At 40.7% G+C, this 26,123-nt stretch overlaps 2 protein-coding genes across 2 annotated transcripts; both read left to right on the top strand.

Annotated features, from left to right (window-relative positions):
* Positions 1-1,572: 1,572 nt before the first annotated feature.
* Positions 1,573-9,646, top strand: LOC308118002 (glycerol-3-phosphate acyltransferase 4-like). Its single transcript, XM_080477167.1, has 13 exons — positions 1,573-1,657; positions 4,098-4,330; positions 6,213-6,282; positions 6,374-6,671; positions 6,962-7,036; positions 7,202-7,291; positions 7,488-7,581; positions 7,692-7,807; positions 8,285-8,340; positions 8,455-8,540; positions 8,619-8,747; positions 8,854-8,933; positions 9,271-9,646. The coding sequence occupies exons 2-13, from the start codon at positions 4,103-4,105 to the stop codon at positions 9,374-9,376; spliced, it is 1,428 nt and encodes a 475-aa protein (XP_080333293.1). The 5' UTR covers positions 1,573-1,657; positions 4,098-4,102; the 3' UTR covers positions 9,377-9,646.
* Positions 9,647-11,293: 1,647 nt separating this feature from the next.
* Positions 11,294-25,535, top strand: LOC308117995 (uncharacterized protein). The gene is made up of 6 exons (XM_080477156.1): positions 11,294-11,796; positions 18,747-19,150; positions 19,252-21,205; positions 23,164-23,976; positions 24,498-24,606; positions 24,717-25,535. The coding sequence occupies exons 1-6, from the start codon at positions 11,453-11,455 to the stop codon at positions 24,918-24,920; spliced, it is 3,828 nt and encodes a 1,275-aa protein (XP_080333282.1). The 5' UTR covers positions 11,294-11,452; the 3' UTR covers positions 24,921-25,535.
* Positions 25,536-26,123: the final 588 nt, after the last annotated feature.

The raw sequence follows: 26,123 nt of genomic DNA, 5'->3' as shown, positions 1-26,123 counted from the left end.
ATATTAAATACAGTAAAACTACAGTCATTTTGCATTTATGAGGTGATCTTCCTATTCAGCATTTCCTGAGTTTTGTCACCAGGTGAACCACCATTGTTGACACACTGTAAAAAAGTATAGCCTGAATATGAGATCTGAACACTAAATTTGAGAAGGAATTGCTTAAAACTAATGAAATGATCTGGCCATGCAGCAAGTAAAGTTTACGTAAGAAATCTTGAAATAAGATTGTTATATCTAGAATTAAAATTAAGTACTAAAAACAAGTAGATAACGTTTTGAATCAGCCAAATTAGCTATCATGTCTGAAAATAAGATTTTAAGTCTTGACAATTGCCAATATAATTTGCAGTGCAGTAAGTACAAAGTACAATTGATAGAACCTGCAAAGAGTTTGAGGTCAGAAAATGCTGCTGTGCATCTTTAGGATCACAATCGACATTGTTCTTTTTACTTGTATTTTGGTAAACATGGTCGAGGTGACATCAGGGCTGTTGTCTACGTTGTCGAAGTTTAACTGAAAATAAAATGTGACTTTGCTGTGCGCTTTTTTTTTTTTTTCTTTTGATGGTGAAAAACCGAGCAGCTCAAATGTTGCAGAGTGTGTGAGTGTGTTGTATTGTGGTTAATCAAAATGAAAAATGTCTTGAAATAGGGAATAGGGCACACAACATCAGATAAAGATGGGGGTTGAAAACAGCTGGCATTTAAGACCACAGCTGGCAGTTCATCTGTAGTCTTTAGTGAATTTACTCAAAAGAAACCAACTTTAAACAGCACAGCAGGCCATTCTGTTGGTAACACATCATCAGCCTTGGTGTAAGTAAAACCAAAAGAGAATAGAGGAGATGTGACTTCAGTGTATCAGAAAAACTACTAACCTCCGAACAATATTGTTGGATTGTCACATTTGAATATTGAGAGAGAAACAAAAAATCAAAGTAGTGCCAAATTGAAACGACATCCAGTACAACATATTAATTATCAATATAGTTAATAATTATCTTGATGCCCTTCAAATACATCTTTTGTCCAGCTTTAACCAATGTAGGATTGTGGTGGACAGCCGATCACTTCACTGTGTACAAATGCACCCTTAGACTGGTCGCCAGTACATCACAAGAAAAACATAGACAAAGAGAAACACTCAAATCAAAGCCTGCAGGTGACCTGGAGTCACCAACTAACCTCAGATGGATGTTTTTAGATTGTGGGAGGAAGCCTGGAAAATCTCAGGAAAAAATGCAAACTCCACATAGAAAGGCCTCCAAGCCCAGTATTAAACCGAGGATATTCTTGCTGGGACTTTTTTCACCATTTTCTTTTCAACTCTTTGATTATATTTCAGGTGTCACAATAAAACCTTTGTATTGAATACAAAATACAAATTCCTTGCGGCTGGCTGCATGCTTCTTGTAGTGCTTTGTGTTGGATCTACTGTAATCAGATTAGCGGTCAGTCCACAGTGTAGTGACAGCGGCTCTCATTGGCCACCTGTTGCTATGATAACTCAATACATCTCAGACTGCAGCTGCAACATACCACTAAGATCCTGCAAAGCCCAGCAGAGTCAGAGATCCCTGCAGTTCAGGCTGCACAGTCCAGATGGAGCACCACCTGGTCCTTGTTATCTCAATCATCCACTGCTGAGAGGACGGTAAGCGCTTCAACTATATCTATTAATTATGTGCTGATACGTTGACAATTTGTTTGTATGTTGGAAGTTCAAAGGACTGGTAATCAATTACTTATGCAGGTCAGCAGGACTCTCCCTGTAGAGGTGGTAAAAAACATAATAAAGTTGGATCAGTCCTGTGGAGGATTGTGGCTGCATGATGTGACCTGATAACTGACTAGTGATTCTGCGGCTGGCAGTAATTAAGCCAGTAATTAAATTACATTTTAAAGCATTGATGCAATGTCAGAAACTCTGCTGATGACCACATTAAGGCCCTTGTGATCAGTTACATTAATTCATTTGCATTTAACAAGTCATTTAACAGGTTTCACTGTGCATGAGTTAGGTTAACTAGATGCATGAAGTATAACGTCTCAAATCTCATTTACACAAATACACATTGTGAACAATGGTTCAAAACATTCTTGTGCTGTTGGCTGAGGTTCATGTCAATAGTTTTGTTAAATAAAACTCACCTGTATATAATAACAAAGAGGCATTTTGAAGCATTCGACTTTGCTGCAGCATTTGTTCTGCAGGGTCTGAGATACATATACATATATGTGTATATATATATATGAGGATGGGAACTTTGGATGTACTAATGTTGTTGCATATGAAACTGTTTTTACTAGATGTTGCTCCAGTGCAGCAAATTCAAACAACTCCAAACCCACGTTTAGTAGCAGGTAGACAAAGGCACTGTGCTTCCAGGGTTGCAGCCGACACTCCTCTTCAATTCTAATGTTTTTTTCCAGTGACTGGTGAGATCAAGGTGTGTTTCAGTTGATGACATCCCTGAAGCATGGAAAAGCATGGAAAAGCATGCTTTTCCATTTCTTCAAATTGAGGAGTGTCTGGGTGCAACCAACTGCCAGTGGCTGAGAAGGGTCAAAGACTGCTTTCTGCACACACTTTGGATTATTTGTTATCAAAATGCAATTAAAAGCGGAGACATGTGCCACCTTCTCACAACAATATTGCAGTTTTTCCCCCGCTTTCTTTCATGAGCCTCTTGAGCGCCTGGATATGGTACTGGCGCATCTCAGCAAACGGTCTGGAACACAAACATCCGTTTTTCCAACCAGAGGTCAAATACCTGTCATGTTATTTCAGCATCTGCTGTCCCTCCTGATTCTTCCAAGAGAGTGGGCCAATCCACCCTACCTGCAGAGAACTGCAGTCTTTTCTTGATTTTCTTCATATTAATGCCACTTTGCAAAAGATACAAGTGTGTTGCACAGATTGGTGGCGCAGATGAAGGACAAGAGAAGAAAAGGGATTGGAAAACTCATTGCTGTTGGCATTCGTGCCCAGTTTTTTTTTATATATTTCTTTTCTAATGTCACCTATGGGTCAGGCCAGTGTATAGTTAATACTGTATATATATATATATATATATATATATTCTAATAGCCAATAAGTGAATTCAAAGGTTATGGACCATTTAAACAGTGTAGTGAGTAGGGAGCTCTCTCTCTCTCTCTCTCTCTCTCTCTCTCTCTCTCTCTCTCTCTCTCTCTCTCTCTCTCTCTCTCTGTCAATTTTCTTATTAAAGAGAAATTCAGAGATCCTGCAGAAAAAAGGAGAAAAGATAGCTGACGAGAGAGGCAGTTAGTGACACATGAATGTCTGGAGAGTGAGAAGAAGAGCGAGCACCTCAGTGAATTTATCCCACCAGTCTCAACATATAGCAGTCCAAATCAGGAAATGGGAGACTGACATGAGCTGGCCCGAATTGTGAGTTTTCTTTCACTGGAAATAAATCATAAACATTCCAAAAAGCAGCCCACTGAGAAAAAATTGTTGCCTGTATTTTAAAGAGCTATATACGTAGAGTTTTATTTACTTTGACATGAAACCAGCAAAGAGAAACCAATTTGATTTATCTCCACCTATTGTATCACTTTTGACTCTATATTCCCTCCTTTCCTTATGCCCATTTAGTAATCTATCTATTTGTTTCACAGAAACTAAACTAATACTCATTTTAAATCAGATCATAAAGTATTAATAAATAAAATCTTGGAGCCTGTTAACTCTTGTGTCCAAAGAGTGCTATGATGCATGAATAGGTGGGTGCAGAAGTCACAAAATAAGCCCTCATAAATTATATTCTGCGTTCACACATCGACTCTGACAGCTTGCATAAGAGTTATTCCAGCTTTGACAATGACTGCCAATATGCAGCTGTGAGCAACAGCCACCACCCCATTGTTAGAAAGCAAAAATAACTCCTAGAAAAGCTTTCTAGGAAGAAAAATCAGTACCCAGTCACCATCAATGTGTAATGTTTTTCATAAGGTCTTTTAAAGAGTACATGTCCCCAGAAACTAAACACATTGGATTAGGTGTGTGTTTATCTAATGCAGACAATAAATAATAATGAACTACTGTACGTCATTGTGTTTTCCAACAGAGCAGATGGTCTTGCCGTCAGATTTGGGTGTGAGTCTGGTGGCCAAGCTTTGCAGGGAAGACAACATGGCTTGTTTCACGCTGGCTGCAGACGGTCTGCTCTGGAGATGTCTTAACATCAGCATCACGGTGTGGTCTGCTCTTATTGTCATCTTCATAATTGTGCCAGCTGTACTGGGAGATGTTTTTGGTGTCAGCGCCTTCTACCTGAGGACCCTTCTCAAGATATTTGATGTGAGTTTGAAGTTGAGTTACATTGGCTTTAAGAATACTGAAGATTCAATTGTTTTTAGATTATGCATGAGTACAAGGTCCATCCATTCATCCGTCTTCAATCACTTTGTCAAAATTACTGATCCGAGCTGGCAAGAGGCAGGGTACACATTTACAGGTGAGCCAGATGGTTACGTACGCTCACACCTGAGCTCAAGTTATGAAAAAACAAAACAAAAAAAACAGTCAATCTAAGACGCATGTCTTTCAACTGTGGCAGGAAACGAGAGAAAACCAAATGCAGGCATAGAGTGAAAATGCAAACTCTGCACTGGAAAAGCCCTGAGGTCTGTGTTCTACTGTGACATAACAGTGTCCTGATAGAAGAAGACTTGATTAGATTTTAGACAAAGTTGCTGTGTTTATCCCACCTTTAAGAAAATGCACTCCTCGCTGAATGAGAGCCCTTTGCTTTCAATGCTCAGAGGGACTGTCAGACACTTCTGGATCCACTCCCTCCGGGAGTAAAGCTTTGGGACACAACAAAGAGAGGAACAAGCTTTCAGCTATGGGACAACTGTCTGATGTAAACCCTGGAGGGCTCTTGGACTCCTGGGAAGGAGCATATCTGGGCATATGGTAATTCCCGTCCCGAGCGAAACCCCTGTGGTGTAGCAGGTTTTGCAGTTGTCATATTTAGAAGTCCTACTTTACACCCAGAATGAAAGTGTTCACACTGAAAATGAAAACAAACACACGGAAAATAAAAGGTGTTATTTGAAAGGACTTATAAAATGTTCCGGTAACTTTTTTACATTGCCTGTTTTAAGCGAAGCCTCTTGTTCCTTTACTCCACACATCTCCCCATGTAAATGACAGAGGTGCAAATGGGATCAGTCAAGAGCAGTTCCTCTTTAAATATCCTCTCCCCGGTCTGGCACTCAGATAAGAGCCATCAAATGTGTGTCCTGTTCATGGTTGAGTTAATCAGAGAGGGCTGTGATGAATGTTTGTATGATTTTTATGTCATGTTATTTTGTCAAGACAGGCTTAACAAGCAATTTCTATTGCAGAGCTGCAATCTGCATGACGTTGATCCTAATGCCATTTCCACTGCCCATTTTTAAGTTTTAATCTGCATTACTGCATTGATATAGTGATTATTTATGGGTTGTTTACAGTCTCTTGCTGAATTGTTTGTGTCCTAAACCCAACAAAGAACAGGCATCGCAAATTCTAGAAATGCTTTAGTGCAGGAGAGTCGAGCACATTTTAGCTCAGGGGCAGCATAAAGCCCAATTTCATCTTGAGTGGGACAACCAGTTATAATAATGCCATAATAACCTTTAATTTTAAACTATAAAGTTTTTCTTTGTTGTGGAGCGGAGTATACGTGACGCAAATGTCGATATTAATACCAAAAAATACTAAAATCTAAACATAAAGCCAATTTTAATGAAACCATGGGCATATAAAAAAGAATAAAACATACACACTGCAGTGTAGAGTCCGTGGTAGCACTGTTACTTGTAGCAATAAAAGGTCACTAGTTTGAGTCCCAAATTTCCTCTTTTGGGTTTCTGTGAGCACAACTCTTCCTACTGGTCCAAAACATACTTTTATGGCTGAGTCATCGATTTTAATTTGCCTGTAGGTGTGTATGAGATTGTTGCTGTTTCTCTTCATCTGGTCTGTGGCAGCAACCTGAGTGTACCCCGGCTGTCAGTCCAGGTTGGATAAGCTCATAAAAAAGATGAATGGGTGGAAGAGATATCCATAGTTACTCTTCATTGATAGTAGAGTATACTGTATTAAGTGTTTTTTTTCACTGAAACACTGACATTTCTACATGCTAATGCTGCATCTGTAATCCTTCTATTTCAATGTTTTTGTCTTGAATTAGTGGGCAACCTTACAAATGGAGTTGAGAGCAAAGGAAAATAATCAGCAACTTTACAAACCACATGCAACTGGTAAAACAAAGCCGATGCACCTGAATGAGTATTGAATGTCGTCGGTATTGTATGTTGACAAGTGAATCTGTTCTCCTTGTTATTTCTAAAGGCATCATAGTTAAAGAACCAATAGTGTCGCTGCAGCAGGAGATCCAGAAGATCCGGGGTCCTGTGGATGATTTGGCCTCAAACTCAGAGTTTAGGCTGGTCGACGTCATGTTTTTCTGCCGGCGAGGCGTGGAGAGCATTGTGGATGATGAGGTGACCAAGTGCTTTTCAGCCCAGGAACTGGAGGGCTGGAACTTGTTGACACGGAGCAACAGAAACTTCTCTCACATCACTGGAACGGTCACTGTCCTGTGGGGCCTGGGGGTCATCGTCCGCTACGGAGTCCTGCTGCCTGTCAGGTCAGAGGGAAACACATGCTGCAGAGGCAACAAGAGTTTTTGTCTCATTAGAATACAGAATTAGTTAATAACTGGGTGAACTAAAAAAAAAAAAGAAAGAATCCCAGAAGACCTTCCCTGAATGTTTCAGATGTTTCCCTCCTTCAACTCAATTTATTAAAATTCGCAGCTTATAATCAAGCTTTCTTCAGAGACACATTAGATTCAGGTGTCATGGAGCAAAGAAGACATTGACAATACTTTAGGGGCGCTGCTGGATAACACTGATCAACATGCTCTGTCTTCTGCAGGGTTACTCTGGCAGCTGCTGGGATTAGTCTGTTCCTGGTCTCGAGCACATTCGTGGGTTTACTACCAAACACAAGGTGACTTTTCACTCCTGTTTTACACTTTAAGCATGTATTGTGAAAAGCAATAATATGATTATGTTTGGATCGTGATAAACACAAGAGAGTGGGGATCACCGCATGTGTGCAGCAATCTAAGGTGATGGGGGTTTACTAGTGTGGCACTGTGCTGTCTGTCTTCAGGATAAGATCTTACTTGAGTGAAAAGGTTCATTGGCTGGGTTATCGCATCTGCGTCACATCTCTCACTGCAGTCATCGCCTACCACAACAGGTACAGGACACTAAATATTTAGCAACATGTCATATACTTGTACTTTTAATGGCAATCTTTTGTAGGTCTTGCTCATGAATTAACCATTAGATCACCGAAAATAACCTTGTGTATTGATAAAAAAAAAAAACCTTGACCTGTATACAGCGTCAAAGAGTTACATCATGACGTATATCTGCATCTTGTTTAAATGCAGAGAGAACAAACCAAAGAATGATGGCATCTGTGTGGCCAATCACACAACACCAATGGATGTCATAATCCTGGCCAATGACGGCAGCTGCTCAATGGTAGTAGTCTTTTTTTTCCTATAGTGTGTTTAAAATCAATAAACCATGAACCATCGCTGCATTGCATGTGTAGAGGTGTTGTTGTTGAGGTGAGTGTGTTTATCTGTCAGGTTGGCCAGCTACATCGAGGGTTGTTTGGAATGATCCAAAGAGCCATGGTGAAATCATCGCCTCACATCTGGTTTGAAAGAACAGAAGTCAAAGAGAGACATCTAGTGGCCAAAAGGTGAAATGACAGTTTCTATACGGCAGTTTTAACACTGACGCAGAAGACCCTCGAGACAAACGCTGATTCTTTACTTGTAATTGTACTTTATTAACAAGCGTCAACACCCTTAACTCGTAAAGGTTTTTTTTCGTCGATGGATAGTCATTTTAGAAATATGAAGATAAGTGATGGGGAGCACTCAGGTGAGGGACGGCAATGTCATTTCTCGAGCACATTATTGCGGCAAGGCATGAAAAGCAGACAAATACAAGGGAAACAAGACAATTTAAAACAATCAAATGTAAAAACAAAAGTATTATTTAAAAACATGAAAAAATATATATTTAAATAAATGTCAGTTCAATAAAAGAAGTAAAGACTCATTGAGCATTAAATGAGTAATTTCTTGACTGAAAGTTAAATTACAATAAGTCTTCAACTTAGTATAAGTAGGAGTTCATATTAGATTTTGATGCATGTTTCTTGTTATTTCAGATTGAGTGATCATGTCGCTGATAAAACTAAACCACCTGTTGTCATCTTCCCTGAGGGTTTGTGTCACTCTCATGTAGCTATAGTTCATATATATGATATAATCCATTTTTAGCGTGAAAGTCTATAAAATGTATTAAGTGTAGTTGAGATCTTCAGACCTTCATCTCCAGGTACTTGCATTAACAACACATCAGTGATGATGTTCAGGAAGGGCAGCTTTGAAATTGGCTGCACAGTTTATCCAGTTGCCATCAAGGTAGAAACTTTACTCTATTTCCACATTTGTTTTACATATTTCACCTAATTCTGACAGGAGTTTGTTTCCGGTCTACAGTATGATCCACGGTTTGGAAATGCTTTCTGGAACAGCAGTAAGTTTGGGCTGGTGACTTACCTCCTGACCATGATGAGCAGCTGGGCCATTGTCTGCAGCATCTGGTACCTGCCTCCTATGAACAAACAGGTGAAACCTCACAAAGTAACATTTAACACAAAGACAACGCCTTTTATTACATATCCTTTACACTATATATTTTTAATAACCTTGATTTTCTGTCTTCCTGGTTTAGGAAGGGGAGGATGCTGTCCAGTTTGCCAACAGAGTGAAAGCAGCCATCGCTGTTCGGGGAGGATTGGTGGATCTCATTTGGTGAGTCACTCTTGTATTTTTTTATTTACTTTCTAGGTATTTATGAGATTTATGTATGTAACTACATTTTGGCTGAAGCCATAGTTGTCACTCAAGGATGAATGTAGGACTGGAGTTAGAGGGTTATTTTCAAAACATGAAAAGATAGAAAAATGTTTAGCTGCCAATCTTTCAACAATTGCTCTCACTTTAATATTGGATAATACTGAGTTTTGTTTTGTTTTCGTTATAAGCAACATAATTTTCAAGCCATACCATTATGAGCATGGACAGGGACAGCTCTGTGGTTAACCCATGACACTGCTGATTTGTTCTCATTTCTATTTTATTTCCATAGGGATGGGGAGCTGAAAAGAGCAAATGTAAAGAAAATCTACAAAGAAAAACAGCAGAGACTTTACAGCAGAGTTCTCATGGACAACAGTGACCATCAGTTAAGATGAAAAAAGATGAACTTTTATCAATACTGACCTTGTTGGAGGTGATGAATTACTTTTTTTGTCGGGGAAAGAAATATTTTGATCCTTGAGTTTTTAATAATGATGAATGTATATACCTATCTATTGTGGACACAAGCAAAGTGAGTAGCAGAGTGTCCAATGTGTATTCTGATGGCAAGACTGTGGCTCTAAATGTCATTACTTTTAAGTTTTGTGTACTTGACAAGTAATTTTGTTCCAAAGCATATACAAATAAAATCTGAAAGTAATTTGAAATGTGAGTGTTGGACGGTTCTTATTAAGGTAAACACACACACTCCTGCTTTCATTTTGAATGACACACACAGCGCGTACCTCTGAGTTCTCACTCAAACAATTGTGACTCAATACAAACATGTTTGACCGCACATAGTGCAGGAGACATTTATGCTCGACTTAGAGAGGTTGCATGAAAAAAAAAACTACAGTAGTGATACCTGAAGAAATCAATCATCCAAGTATTTTCTCGAAGAACCTTCACATATCCACACGAAATATCAAACTTGCCCCTGGAGAGGATTCTTCCACATAAGCCTCCATCTACAGAGGTGGGTGTGCACTACTTTGGTCCCATTGTGATCAAGAGAGGACCAGGTCTTGTCAAAAAGGTCTAATCTTCATCTGCATGGAAACTAAGGCAAAACATCTTGAAGTTGCACATTGACAGACTCCTGCATCCAAACAATATGAAGATTTATGTCGACAAGGTCAAGTTCCATCTTCAGGATCAGACAATGGGACCCTGAAAAATTGTTACATCTCGTTTTTTGTTGGGTTTTTTTTTTATATTAAAAGAAACATGAAATGTGAGGACACTTTGCAAATGTGAGTACATTTAAGATCTTGATCTTTCCATTGAGGCATTTTAATGGAGAAACACAGAATTTATTTCTAACCACCATTAGAAGACACTTGAATTTCAGGTTTTCTTTCACGTAGTCTCTATATTACTGAGATATGTCATAGTAACCAGATGACTTTTTAAATAACTTATGGGTGCCCCCCCACTTAATGTTAGAAACATTTTGAAAATGTTTCCAAGCATCTCTTGAAAACACCGTTTGCCAGCAGGCTGCAGGCAGACTGAGTCTCTTACGTCACAGCCAGGCTCTTTGGTAACATCAACACACGTGGCAATTTACTAATTGGCTCAAGTTTCTATAAATGTCCTCAGAGCTCTGTGAAGTCTGGCTTTTTTTTTTTTTTTTTTAGCACTATAAACAATGCAACCGGCAACAATGAAGGCTTATAATCTACTTTTTTTTTTTAATTCAAGTTTCTTTTATTAGACATTTCAAATGATATTCAATTGCTCCTTATAAACGGTCTTAATTATTTCCTTCCCCAAACAGCAGGAGTCACTGTTTGAACATAAATCAAGACAGACTATGGCTCTAATAAATACACAAGTTATACGAATAATACAATATTCTTATATATTTAGTGGACCCTATTCATGACCGATGAGGACTGTTCGGTATCTCAAACTGTTATTTTATAGTCTTGGATCAATGTGTAGGTGTGATGAAGGCACATCATCCTGATGACAATCCAGACCTCACCTGCATGTGGAAGTGAGTCTAACAATACACACTATCAGGTGGAGCCTGTTGAGTAACCTATCCTCTCATCAAGTGACAGAATCATTAAAGGACAGGCTCGTGTTGCTGGCACAGTTGGTGGGATCATTAATCACAACATCAGAAACAGAATCACCCTATTTCAATTTCAGCCGTAATTTCATGAAGACCCCTTGCGATTTGATCCGAGTCTAAATTTATTCCCAATCCCCATTTGTCTAAGGGGTGAAGCAACCTGTTGGTTTGTGGGTGGTGCCGTGCGTAAAGGAGAACCTCCCGGTGTAACCACGCCCAATGATCTGGCTCATGAAGTCGAGCGAAGCCCCTGAGAAAACTTTCCCTCCCTACAGAGGAGTCAGACGGTGAGCTGATCCCCACGGTGGTGGTGGTGGCCGCCAGAGTTTCGCGGCTGGGATCTCGTTCTTTCGCGGCGTTGATCCAGTGAACCACCGCAGCCAGCATGTCCCTGTCGGATCAGCAGTGGAGTCCCACCAGCGTGCAGGTAACGGTGCTGCAAGCCCGGGGCCTGAGGATCAAGGGCAAGAGCGGCACCAACGATGCGTACGCGGTCATGCAAGTGGCCAAGGAGAAGTACCAGACGTCGGTGGCGGAGAAGAGCGTGGCTCCGATGTGGCAGGAGGAGGCCGCCTTCGACCTGCCGGCGGCTGGAGGTGGAGGAACGGAGCGCACCACGCTGCACGTCCACGTCCTGCACCGGGCTCTGGTGGGCCCGGACAAGCTGCTGGGTCAGGCTGTCATCAACCTGCTGCAGCTCAGCGAGGACAAGAGCCGCGCCAAGACCGAGTAAGTTCAAGGAGGAGACCCGTTTGATGATCCAGTGGAGGAAAACACACACAGTGCATTGGAATGGAAATATAAAAGTGTGGATGTTACAAAATAAAAGTTATTAAAAGGTTGATCTGGCAACACAGTATTTCAAAACTGGATACATACCTTATTTGTACTCCACATGTTTTAGGATGGATACTGTTTATTTGAACAGCTTTTGGAGTAATAATACTTTGCAGGGACGGATCAAGAACATTTTACTGTGGCTCACCGGGGTTAAACTTATTCTTATTAGATGGAAATAAACTTTTCAATACTTCACTTAGGGTATATAAATTTTTAGTTGGCAACGTTAATCATTTCTGTATAAAGTGGGTGTAGAAGAAATCTTGGTATTTCTCTGCCAATATTAAGATTGGATGTGATGTGCCCGCTTGGGTATTGTTCAGTTCAACATCAGCTCAGCATGTGACTTTGATTGGTCACACTAAATTTCCCCAAGTTGAGATTTTGATTGTGTGTGTTTGTCTGTCTCCGTCTGTTTGCCCTATGATGGACTGGTGACCTGTCCACGGTATGTCCTGCCCTCAAAAGTTGCTCCAGAATCACCATTGTCTGTCATCAGACTGTAACTTTCATTTCTTTTGTTTATAAACAGTGGAATGACCTTGCTGAAAAATCCTAAAAGTGAAATCAAGAACATGTCTTGTCCCACACTTCCTTCTCGAATAGAATTTATTGCTAGGATAGATTTCTTCTTCATAATAAAATGGCGGAAGTTTTAAACAATGGTTGATGTCAATAAAACAACAATGGCTGTTAGGAGTGCACACACTGGTTGTCACTGCCTCATAACTCTGATTAAATATCTTTTTAATATAGTTTCCCGCCTGTAGAAGAATGGATGGTTGGATCTGGACAAAAAACTCCAAGCAATTATATATATATATTTTTTTTTTTATTTATATATATATATATAAAATGTCAACTAGAAGACGTTGTAGTCTAAACATGACTGCCCAAGATCTGCTTTTCACACTAAGATAACAGTGAAACGAGATAATCATTCAAATCATCAAAGCTTCTGAAACTGACTGGTAGCTCACTCGTCAGTTTCAGAAGCTTTCATCAATTTTAAGTTCAACGCCATCATTTGCACGCTTAAGTTTTTTTTGAATTATTGGCCTAGCTGTCCATTAGTTGACAGCTGGCTCTCTTTTGATAAACTAAAAATGTTATTTCTGCCTGCATGTTAATGACAACATTGTGGTTTTTACCATAAATTATGAGTAACTGATTTCCATCTGCATCATGGGGGGGGGGGCTCCTGGTGCTGTCAGCCATGATGCACCAGTGAGGTTTAGTGCTTCATGTCTATTGAATTAAATCCCCAGTAATGTTGTCTAAAATTATTCCACGTATGTACTCTGTTTAATTTATTATCTCTGCCCCTTTGAAGGTGAGCTTTACTCCTCTCTGTGAAATTTGAAGCCATGTCGTAGTGATGTGAGCCATTTGAGTAGACACGCGTAACTGCACCAAATGGCTCTGGTGTGTACGACTCATGAATGTTTCCCACTCGCTCCAGTGCAGCTTAAAGGATTTGTTCCCTCGGCAGCAGACTTTGAGGATGCCAAGCAGCATTACTTCCTCAGGTGAATGAAGGAAGTGAGTTAAAATAGTCACTTTAACTGGCTCTGTTTGTCAACAAGAAAGTAATTCCACCATAGAAGACCCAACCTTCACTTCAATGTATGTTTTTCATAAAGGTAATCCATTCAAAGACCTGTCAGGAATTTAAATTGTTCATATACTCCAAATGGGCACCAGGAAAATAAGTGAGGGAAGTAAAGGTTATCTTGGCAAAATAAATAATAAATACATTTACACCCATCCCTTCTTGTGCAGTTTTAATGGCAGTGATCAGGTTTTACAGGCCTTGTCAGCACAGCTGCACTAATCCTCATTATACCTGCTTATTTAAGCAGAAAATCTGCTCCTTTCTTTATCAAAGTACATGTTTTAACTTTAGTGCAAGTTCTGGTGGTTCAGATTTGATATGCGAGGCTAATCTGCCCATAACAGCTGGACGTCTGTTGTGCAGTGAGAATGCAGAATGTTTTCTTGTGCTAAGCTGCTCCAGAGCGTTTCGGTCCCTGCACGTGTGACCAGTATTACAGCAACATCAGTCTCTTTATTTACAAGCACAAACACAGAGCCCCTCCATGTTTTTAGACTTGTTTGCTCTGTTTGAAGTGTTGAAGTAAGTCCAGAGGGTCAGACTCTGTATCATGGTCCATTACATCTCGTACTGTGAACGTTGTAAAGCAGCGAGGATTCTGTGTATGTTCATGTTGTGATAAATTGTTCATAAAACAAGGCAAGTAGTCAATTGATCCTACTGGAATTTCTTTGCAGACTGCCATGTGGAAAACATTCCTGGTAAAGGACACAGTGTAAGCATGAAATGAGCTGTGTTTTGTGTTTTTTATTCTGCAAATTTTTCCGAGCTGAAGCAGAAATTGTGTTGACTGAATCCACTGAGGTTTCAGTCCTGCGTTGGCCTTACATTCCTCACTGTCTTATCAAAGAAAAACAAACCGTGAAAGCAGCGGCGACCGTCGAAGCGAGGTCAGTTTTTCTGAGCGCAGAGGTTATATTGAGTCTGGACAGACAAACAGTCTTGCACATGCCAGGAGCTGCCAGTACAACAGCACTTCTGTTTGAAGTTTCAAGGGCCTTTGAAAACCACCAAGTTAAGGGTCCAGAGAGGTTTAGCTCATTTCCGAGGCATGTTTCTTGAGGGGGGAGAAACTTGAGTTTGCCGTTTGAACGTCTGAGCTGACAAACGCGACGAAGGACAGAAAACCCAAGGTTTCAGTTGATAAAGCTGAGCGCACTTGAAATGTAGCTTTCACTACAATGAAAGGCTTGAGACCAGACATCTTTATCAAATACTTCACTTGGTGTCATCTGACTAACCTCCCTGACTGCTTCAGACCCATTTCACTAATTCATCAAAGATAAGATGCACTTCACTTGTCCTTGTAGCACTCCATCCTGATTCCTGCTGGAACAAAGCTCGACACTTAAGCTTGTCATTGTCTTCCAGCTGCTAATGTGTGTACCTGTATTGTAGGCATCCTCGTGTTGTATGAATAATGGCCTCTTGCAAATCCCGAAAGGTAAATTTAAATGGAGAGCTTTGAGAGAAATGGATGAAGTTCTTTTGCTTGTCCATGTACAAACGGAAGCATCCTGGTACAGTTTACTATTAAAGAACATTAATTATCCTCTCATTCAGCTTATTTTTTTCTTCTTGACGAGTTACATTTTGTTTTAGTTCACAGAACAAAAAGATCTTTCTGCAGCTCCTTGACCCACTATATGTCTAAACTGGCAGTCTTAACTTCTCTCTGTCAAACCTTTCCTCCTTCTAAACCTTCTTTCAAATGTTCCGAGCCTCTATTGTCTCCCAGCATGAAGTATGTGCAATTTGGCACAAGCCTCTTAAAAAAAACAAACAAACTGACGTTTAAAATGAAGCATCTGCAACAGAAACTAAAAACTTTCTGCTGAAACTAGTCATTCAAACATCCTTTTGCCAAATTTTTGATCATTTGAATAGCCATGTAAACCTATTTAAAGCTTTAAAAATATGAAAAAAGAAAAATAGGCTCCACTTTAAAAGATATAATGGTAACAAAAACCTAACCTAAGCCAGGCACATAAACAAGAATTACTATATGTTTTTGGGGGAGACATTTTTACTTGGAAAAGCCAAAGTGATTATTTGATTTTGATCACAAGGTGGAAGTTTGTAACAAGTAAATGGAAGAGAAATGCAACATGATCAAAGAAGTTAACCAAGCTGTTGGACCCTTCATAACTTCATAACCCTTGACTTTTTATTATTATTTTTTTTATATCTCTGTGTAGAAGTCAGTCATTTAAAAAAGAAAAAAAAAATACACCATCATCCACAATAACGTGAAAACATCTAACAATTGAGGATGAATGAATGAACTTCATTGTGATGTCACCAAATACTGCTGGAAAACTCTTGAGCTTTATCTCAGTGTAATTTATAAAAAATCTTATTTTTTTATGCCGATGACCTCAAGAGTTAATTAGATTTTCCAGGAAGTTATTCACAGTTTGGTGCCACTTCATTGTCAACTCGTAGTTTGTGCTTAAACATGTACTGTGATTGGTTTTGGTTTACAAATAAGTTAGTCCAGCTGGTTTGGGATAGCCAGGAACGATGGCTTCCTTTCAGTTTAAGACGAGTTTGTGCCGTGCTGGTTTTTATCATGAATGACCCTTTTGGTTACAAGAAGTCCTGGACAGTTTTTTTTTTTTTTTTTTTTTTGTCCTCTGACATTATCACAGCTCCATTTTTATTTTCCCCCAGTCACAGCTGTGTTCTGTGATAAGAAAGGCTTGACCCACTCGGGGCATGGCCTTATCACTACTTCAGGCTACGCGAGGAAGGATGTGTGTGTGTGTGTGTGTGTGTGTGTGTGTGTGCAGAAAGTGGACTACATTTGCAAAATGTTGAGTCATGCGTTGTCCTCCTGTTACTGTCTCTCCATCAGAGCGGTGCTTTTTCTGCAATTCACACATATTGAGAGCCGCAGAAAAGTTTTACCATCACTTAGGCTCCAAGTTGGAGCCACTTTATTTTCTGCCTTCTGCATTCACCCCAACCAGGGAACGCCCATGAACTGTTGCAACTTCCTGCAGTGTCTTATTCAACAGAAGTAGTTTACTTCCCCCACCCCCCATGTTGTGGAATTCATATGTTCTTTAACATTTGCTGTAGCGTTTGTATCCCTTGCTATTCTACAATGTGCTGCACTGTATCTTATAAGCAATACTGCAGTATTTTATGCTGCACTTTGCTATATGTTACTATACTACACTGACCTATGCTGGAGCACATTGTAATACACAACAAAGGACTAAATGGGAGTATACTACCTCTTGCATATTTGGCGGTACAATTCAAACACTTTATGTGATTTATTAACTATATATCTCCGGTGATATCAGCTTTTTTAATATACTAATTATGTACCATGATGACAAGGGATTGAAAACTTTTTTTTTTACTTTCATGGTGGAAAACCGCAGTGTGATCATTACATTGTGATTTAGACTTAGTTGGGTTTTTTTTTTTTTACCAAGTTGGTGTAACATCAGTGTTTCACATAATGGTTGAGAACCCTGACAGTCGATGTGTTTGGGGGAAAAAAATGCTGCTTGAGAAATGAAGCAACTTTCATGAGGGCGATCACTGCAGTAGAATATCCTTCTGATCCGTATGATACTTTTCATTATTCGTCAGCAAGTGGGAGGCCAAGAAGGTACGCGACCACTCAACTATTTCACAGATTCCAGGAACGCGGTTTCTCTCTTTAATTTGTTTGGGGCACACATCTGAAGCATTCCTGGATCTGGGGGTAGGTGGGTGGGGGGGCAGGGTTAAACCAGGCCATGACAGGAGAGCACCATTATTCAAATCTTATTTCTTATCAGTGATATCACTGGAAGCCTTTTTTTTTTTTTTTTTTTTTAATCGGTTAAGGAAAATATCATTTATGAGACCTAAAACGGCACAAAATGCATTTAACTCATATATGATGCATTAAACAAGAACCAAGAAGACGTTTACAGCCTCGACTCAGAGATGGCACACAGAGACAAAATGTCCCCCCTCACACTCCCCTCTCTTCATTTCCTCATTTCCCCAGGAATCCAGATTTCATTTGGAGTTGTTTGCCCAGTGGTGAGCTGACCTCAGATTTCTGCCTGATAAGCACTTTTTATGCTGACTGATGTTTTCTTTTAGTTCTGTTAAATTGTTCTGAGACTCTTCTGCCAGTTTTGACGCTTTGAGTTTACTTTATTGCTGTGACCAGTGTGTGTCAAGTTTCTGGACAACATCCTTCTTTAGTTTTAGTTTTTTCCCCTTTGTATATCAACAGTAAATTAGACAGGAAAGGTGGTCAGTTGACCTTGCTGGACAGTTGTTTGACATTAGCGTTCTCTTCCTTGCCACCATAAGGGATCTTTTTGTCACACTTTAGTTTGTGTTTCAGTTCTATCACTATTTATGAAAGTGTGAGGACGAACTGGAACAATGTTTATGAACTCTTAACAGTATCTAAGCTTTCATAAATTGTCCTTATTGGCCCCATGCTACAAACATGGTAGTATTAGTCTTTAAAAAGAAAAGGGGGGGGAATAAAACTGCTTTCCTTTCTGGTCAGTGTGCTCAGATCATCAGACTTTCCAAAAACATTTCAGTTGCTGCAGAGACGCTTTCCATTTGCTACCCTGTGCTTACAGTTTCCACAAAGAAAATAACTAGGAATATAACCTCCCTGTGTGTTTTGGTGGTGAACAGTCGGTGTTCTGCCGGAGAGCAGACGTATTATGCATTGATGTCTGAAGTAAATACAAATGGAGAAATTCTTTAGAGACGCTGAAAAAAAACAGGGTCAGTGTGAAGACGTGGCAGAGCAACTAGATATATTCTATGTTCATGTTATTGGTGGGCTTTTACTGGAGTTATTTGTAAAATAATTTAACCACTTTGAGTACTTCACAATGGAAAAATGTTTACGGCATCGAAGCTTTCATAAATTGTCCTTATTGGCCCCACACTACAAACATGGTAGTATTCGTCTTTAAAAAGGAAAAGGGGGATAAAACAACTTTCCTTTATGGTCATTGTGCTCAGATCATCAGACTTTCTAGAAACATTTCAGTTGCTGCCATTGGTGATGATCACTGCACTGGGATTCTCTAGTGACTTGAAATTCCCTTCGAATTGTCTTGTACTGTTTCTATATAACGGTGGGGTTGCATAAGCATTTGTTTCATTGTATGTGGTATATTTTTATTTGGCAAAATGTCTAACACTGTGCCTCTCTTTTTTTTTTTTTTTTTTTAAACAGATGGTTTAAGTTGCTGGACAAAACTGGGAAGCCTGACAAAGACAGAGGAGAAGTTCGTCTGGACATTCAGTTCATGAGAAACAACATGACTTGCAGCATGTTCGACCTCTCTGCTGCCGGGAAATCCCGGTCTCGCCTGGGCAAGCTCAAGGATAAGGTTCGCGGCAAGAAAAAGGAGTCGGGTTCTGCGTCTGGTGTGGTGCCATCCTTCTCTCAGGTTCTCACAGACAGTGAGGACGAGGCCAACGGGGATGGAAAAACTAAAAAACACAAAAGGAAGTCTTTGTTTTCTCCCAAGTCCAACCTGCAGAAGACCTTGTCTCAGTCGATGTCTGTTCTACCTGCAACCAATTCCTCTCTGAGTGGCAGCCAGTCATCTGGTCTGAACCTAGACTCCTCTCAGGGTCAGTCCATTTTGTGATTAGCATCACCGAGCTTTTTTTTCTTGCTGTCGGGTTTTTTTTTTTTTTTTTTTTGCATTCTTGTAACTCTCATGTCTTTTCAGGTAAGAAGAAGTTTAAGTTCAAGATACACAAACGGTCGGGCAGCTCGGACCTGAAAGACTCATCATCTGGCCAAAAGCAGGTTCCTGTGGAACAGAGTAACCTGTGTATCAACGGCAGCCATGTATACTGCGAAGAGCCGCCTGCTCAGACCTCGCGCATCGGCTCCAACTTCAGTCTGACCAGTTCAGGACACGGATCAATGGAATATGTCCCGGAAAACTCCCCTCAATCTGTTGAGTCACTGAGAGGAGGCAGGCAATGTTCACCCTGGACAGAGGAGGAGGAGGAGGCGGCAGCTGAAGAAGAAAACAAAGAAGAGGTAGAGGAATCAAGAGAGGAGGAAGAGGAAAAGTCTAGGATGGAAGAGGTGGGGAAGAAAAGAGAGGAAGAGGAGGGTAGGAAACAACAAGAGGAGTTTGAGAAGTTGTCTGAGGAAATGACGAGACATGAGCAAGAAAAGAGAAGCGTTGAAGAAGAGAAATATAAAAGGGAAGAGGAGGAAAAGACCAGAAGAGAGGAAGAGGTGAGGGCCAAGAGAGAACGAGAAACGTTGAAGAAACAAGAGGAAGAGAGGGAAAGGATTGACTCACTGGAGAGAATGCAAAAGGAGGAAGGGGAAAGAATCAGGCAGGAGGAAGAGAGGAAAAGAATTGAGGAAGAGGAGAGGATCAAAATGGAGGAAGAAGAAAGGATCAGATTGGAGGAAGAGAGGAAAATAATTGAGGAAGAGAAGAGGATCAAAATGGAGGAAGAAAGGATCAAATTGGAGGAAGAGAGGAAAAGGATTGAGGAAGACAAGAGGATCAGATTGGAGGAAGAAGAAAGGATCAGATTGGAGGAAGAGAGGAAAAGGATTGAGAGAGTTGAGCAAGAGGAAGAGTGGAAACGAATTGAGGAAGAGGAGAGGGTTAAACAAGCAGAAGAGAGGAAAAGGGTTGTGGAAGAGATGAGGATCAAAATGGAGGAAGAGAGGAAAAGGATTGAAATGCAGGAGCGAATGCAAAAGGAAGAAGAGGAACGAACCAGGCTTGCAGAAGAGAAAAGAAGGATTGAGGAGGAAGAAAAGATCAGACTGGAGGAAGAGAGGAACAGGGTTGAAGAGGGAATCAGAATGGAGGAAGAGAGAAAAAGAGTTGAAGAAAAGATCAGACTGGAGGAGGAAGAGAAGAAAAGGGTTGAGGAGGAAGAGAGGAAAAGGGTTGAAGAAAAGATCAGACTGGCAGAAGAGAGGAAAAGGGTTGAAGACGGAATCAGAATGGAGGAAGAGAGGAAAAGAGTTGAAGAAAAGATCAGACTGGAGGAGGAAGAGAGGAAAATGGTTGAGGAGGAAGAGAGGAAAAGGGTTGAAGAAAAGATCAGACTGGCAGAAAAGAGGAAAAGGGTTGAGGAGGAGGAAAGAATCCGGCTGCAGGAAGAGAGCAGGGTCAAGATGGAGGCAGAGATGAAACGAATTGAGGCAGAGGAAGAAAGGGAAAGGAAAGAACAGGAAATGAGGGTTAGAAGAGAAAAAGAAATCAGGCTTGAGAGGGAAGAGAGATTGAAGAAAGAAAAAATGCAAGAAGAGGAAAGAATCAGAGTGGGGGAAGAAGAAAGAGTGAGGAAGGAAAAGGAAGAACATGAGAGGTTGTTGGCAGAAGAAGAGAGAATGAGGAAAGAGGAGCAGAACAGGAGGGAAGAAAAGTCAAGAAAGGAAATGGAGAGAGCAGAACAAGAAAAGAGAGTTCGAAAGGAAAAGGAGAGAGCGGAGAGAGAGAAGGAGGCAAGAAGGCTGGAGAAGGAGCGTTTAGAAAAGGAGAAAAAGGAACCGATTAAAAAAGTTGCAGGGAGGAAAACAAAACTGATCGTCCCTGCAGAAGTCATTTCCACAAATCCTTTTGATGAAGACTTTTCTTCTGATCCCTTCGAGGAGCCTTCCAGCTCCGGTCCTGCACCCCAGACGGCTTCTCAACAAAGGTCAGTGAAAGACGAACCGTCAACAAGAAATACTTTCTCTTTTATTGAACCACTGGCGTCGCCGACACCGTCAGACAACCGAACACAGGTGGAGCTGCCGTTCTACTGAATGTCACAACCGAACGCTCCCTTACATGTAACATTGTTGTTCTACAGCCGTGGCGAAACAGAAATGTGATGATTTGACGGTGATAAGTAAATTGATTATCATTTGTTATACCTCCTTCAGCAGAAATAGTAAATAGATTCCACTTTGTATTTTTTTTTTTTTCGCCCCACGACTTCAGTAGTCCCAAAAGTGTTTCACATTGTTGGTCACATTCACCCATTCACACACCGATGGCTGCTGCTGTGCAAGGTGCTCAATCCATCCAGAGGAAGAAGCGAGCGTTCAGTGTCTTGCTCAAGGACACGTAGACGGGGAGATTTGGGATTGAAGCTGCACCCCTTCCGATTGAAGAACAACCTGCTCTGCTAACTTACCCACAGCCTCCCCACTAATCATCTCGGCTTATCCCACAAGAATATACTTGAGTTTTCTCTCCCCAAGGGCTGTGAGAAAATGACTACATTCTTTTCCCACAGCCGTGGTTGGAGTTCTTCTGGCTCGTTCTCAACACATCATCCTCCTGTCTGTTGTGTCGAGACACCACATCTTGTGAGGCAACTAAGAACCTCTAACATTGAATGGAAAGAGGGAGTCCGAACCTTATGCAAACAGGAATTCTGCATTTGCGATTCTCACGTCGTCTCAAAAAATAACTTGTTTTTGCCATGTTGATAGAATGTTCAAGTGTCTTTGTTTTTACAGATTATGTATATCCACTGACTAATCCAGCTGTAGCAGGTCCAGGTTGTCATGCTTTTCGCGTGATCGACATTTAAAACCCGCGTGACGTGTCTCTGGTAGGAAAATAGGAACTTGATAAAACCCATGTCGTCATAATAAATCGTTAAATTAATGCAAAGTAATACATAAATTTTCAGAAATGAATGAGGTGAAAGATAATTGGTTGCGGGAAATGTAAATAATTGTGAATGTCGCATCTTAACAGTCTTACTCACACTTTGTCTATAAGGGTTAGTTTTATTTTGTAACCGAACATAAAATCAGCCAATCAGAAGAATTTAAGGGCAGACCTGATGACCCAATGGATGAAAAGTCACCCCAGCCTTTAAAACTGGTTGTGATGACGGTGGCCATGAAAGTCCTTTTTATATCTGAATCAATCAAATGTTCACATTTCATATCTTTTTCTTTCTTCAATTACTTAGGTATAATCAGATTTACTTCATAGAATTGACAATAAGATAAAATAACAGTAGTAAATGCAGTGCAACACACTGTCATTTAATTAGTCAAACTTAAAATTTTCTCCAAATGCTGGTATAAAGACAGATGAAACATCTAAAAAAAAGTAAAGGCAAAAATCTACTCTTTGAAATCCATAAACAAAACGTGATATTTGTCGTGGTATTTCAGTCAAGGTTAAAGTGGAGTTGATCTCCATTTGTGGCTCTCGGACTGCTCAGTGAATACACGGTGAATGCTGAGTTAAAGCAGAACGTGGCGGCAGAGGAAGTAGTGAAACTTTTCACACTTGATGAAAATATATCAAGCATAATTCACTTCTCTAGAAAGCGTTGGATTATATCTCCCTTTGTTTGTCTTTGTCACAATCCAGCAGCTGTTCCTCTCAGCACCTCTGTGGGAGAATAATGGTTAAGTGAGTGTGCAGACTGACCTCAATGCACCCTCTGGTGTCGGATGTTGCGTGAATAAGAAGTGAAAAGAAATCCAAAGTTTGAGTAATATGGAGTTTTATTGAAAGGTTCATTTTATAAGTACAACTGTTTTTGGCACACAACATTTGCTACATTAATGCAATTTGACTGACAGACATTATTACTAAACTTGTGTCTTTCCCTAAATGTTAAGTTGTTTGTCTCGTTCCCAGGTGTCAGCCTGCGGTGTCATCATCTGGAAGCAACACTGAAGAGAAGGACCTGATTGGTTCTCAACGGGAGAAGCGACCGGCTCCGCAGCCGCCAGGAAGGAATCAACCTGAGAAACCCTGCCAGACGGAGCAGCTTGCCTCCGCGCCACTTCTGTCGCAAATTAACAAGCACGGCAGAGACATTAAAACCATCAGTGTTCCCCCTCAACGCCATGTGCAATCGATCTCCCCGCTGACTCGGTGTCCCACGGATTCGAGGGATGCCCACAGCTTGACAGAAAGTGCTACTGTCAGAGAAACGGTCAAACCGGCTAAACGTCCTGCGCCGTCCAAACCTCAGCCTGAAGGGCTGCCACCGAAGAGCACAGGTCCTCATGGTTCGGACACGAAGCAAGTCCAGGTTGTTTATGGCTTGAATCCTTTTGAAGACGACGAAGATGAAAATGAGCTCGCTGTCAATGACGACACAGCCGTCTCTGGCGGTACCCGTTCAGTCGCCTGGCCGCCTCCTGTGTCGCCGACCGCCGATCACGATGCGGCTTCTCTGGCCAAAATCAAATCTGCAAAAGTGGCCCGTGCTCCTCCACCGCCTGCACAGGACGATCCAACATCCAGCGCCGCAATCAGCCAAGACACTGTCCCAGAGAATACCGGTGGAAGTGGACCTGATAAAGCTGCTAACAAAGTACCAACTGAGGGATTACGTTCTGACCACGTAGAGGAGAGGCCGCTGCAAGAGGCTCAACCTACAACAGTGCAGAATGGCTTGGAGGCAGGTGTGAAGAAGCCGGGCCCTCCTGTGACGTCACGCAGGTGAGGCGGAGCAAGAATTGACATCAATTATGATGCTGTTACTTTAGATGTATTTACAATGCTAGTTTCTTCAATGGTAAAGTAATTAATCAATAAAGTTTGCATTTGTTAGTGATTTATTGTTGCTTGTAACATCGGTGCAGATTAATGAGCGTAGCTTGAGCTCTATTGATGTGTGTATTATTATTTTCATTTCCAATCATCTTTACATGCACACTTCTCATAAACATGACTCCTAGACTCTTTATGAGGAATGAAAAATTGTAAAACTGGCAGATTTGCACTTTTATGCTAGTTATTACGGTGCCCCTCCTTTTGCAACATGAGCTTCTCTCTACCATATACCAAACTGCCAGATAGTGAAAGTTTCTTTCGTGCACATTTTAATAATCATACAGCCATAAATGAATATAAATCAATTTAATTTTAGGTATAAAATGGTAAAGATCAACAGTCTGCATCCTGTTTGTAATGTGTTTAATGTAGACGGGCTTAACTATGCTTGTACTCTGTATTTTCAGGCTTCAGCCTGTTAAACCTCTGAATCCTGTGGAACAGCCGGCCGTCTCAGTCGTTCAAGGAGAGAATGATAACAAGTCTTCAGGAATCCTCAGTCGAGACAAAACAAAGGTATCTTTAGTCTTCCTTTTGTTTTCATTTAAATGTTATTGTTAGTGTTTTTTCCCGTTATAGCCAGGCACTAATGTAATACTTCATTTGATGTCCCCTTTGTACTTCAGATTGACACAGGGAATAAAGGTCCGTACTCCCAGCTGACTCAGGAGGAGCTGATCTCTCTGGTGGTGAAACAGGAGCGGCAGCTCTCAGAGAGGGAGAAGAAGATCTCGGACCTGGAGCAGTACATCGATAGCTTACTAGTGCGAGTTATAGAGGAGCAGCCAAGTATCCTGATGTCCCTGAGCGCTGTGAAGAAACCTGCATAGGTGGATTCACAGCCGCCACTTTATTACTGTCTAAATCACAATGATCTAACTTCATATTGCATTTGAAACTTTACTTCGAAGGAGCATTTCAATAAATTCTGACAACTGGAAATGATTTTTTTTAATTGACAGTGTACAGTTGCTTTTCAAGGTTGACATATTGGCGCACAGGGTTGTAGATGGCATTTCAAACGCATTTCTAGCTTCACCTACAGCCCATTTATAATGGGTTGTCTTCCAGTAAATCTGAATTTCTTTCAGTTCCAGTGTTTTTTTGTTTTATTTGTGTTTTTCCAGTATGTGATACCTTAGTCCGACATGTGTTGTCCTCAATGTATGCTGTCACAGATTCTATGCAGAGTCAAATTAATCCTCCAGGACGTTCTGACAAGTCTCTAATGCATGAATGCAAACAGAACGAGCCTTATTCTGAGTCTATGCACTAGTTTCTTTCTGTTAACGTCAAAAGTTTACATGATTTTTGCTAACCCCCTCAAAGCACTTTAATGAGCTTACACTGAATTATTGTACTGTATGAAGGTTGCTGCTTTGTCAACTTTGCATTCTGAAATTAAATCAACTTTTTCATTAATAAATTCACTGATTTCTGTGTTTTCTTAATTTAATATTTTGGTGAGCTGCTTGAAGGTCTTACTCTGAAAAACTGATATGGTCTCTGTGATTCAGCTCTCTTAGGAAGGTTGCAGGACTCCCATCTCCCCTGTCCATTTGCCCAAGTGTCCTTGAGCAAGACACTGGAGCTCAAATTAGATGGATTGAACTTTTTACATGCCTCTATTGGTGTGTGTGAATGTAATTAACAGTGTAAAGCTCTTTGGGAGCTGCTCAAGCAGTGGAAAAGCACTACATAAGAGAAATCAGCTTACCATAAGCAAAATAGAAACAATCCGTGGGTGTTCTTTGTTCTGGAGTAGTTATGGGATGCTTGGGATAAATATTGAACATCACTTACCTGTCAATACTGTGCTACAGAGACTGAAGAGATGCTACAAGACAATTGCATTGAGAGCAATTACATGTTTTACCAGTTTCTGTTGGCCACTGAACAAATTACTAGTAATATACATTACAATATATTAGACTTGGACCCCTTAATGTCCAGCCCCACCCATTGAAATCAGTGGTCTGCAACCTGCAGTTCTGGAGCGACAGTGGCTGCCTGAAGCTTTTTTCAAAATTATA

Source organism: Lipophrys pholis (assembly GCF_963383615.2).
Source record: "Lipophrys pholis genome assembly, chromosome: 12".
NCBI lineage: Eukaryota > Metazoa > Chordata > Actinopteri > Blenniiformes > Blenniidae > Lipophrys > Lipophrys pholis.
This window is presented reverse-complemented; position numbering and strand designations above follow the sequence as displayed.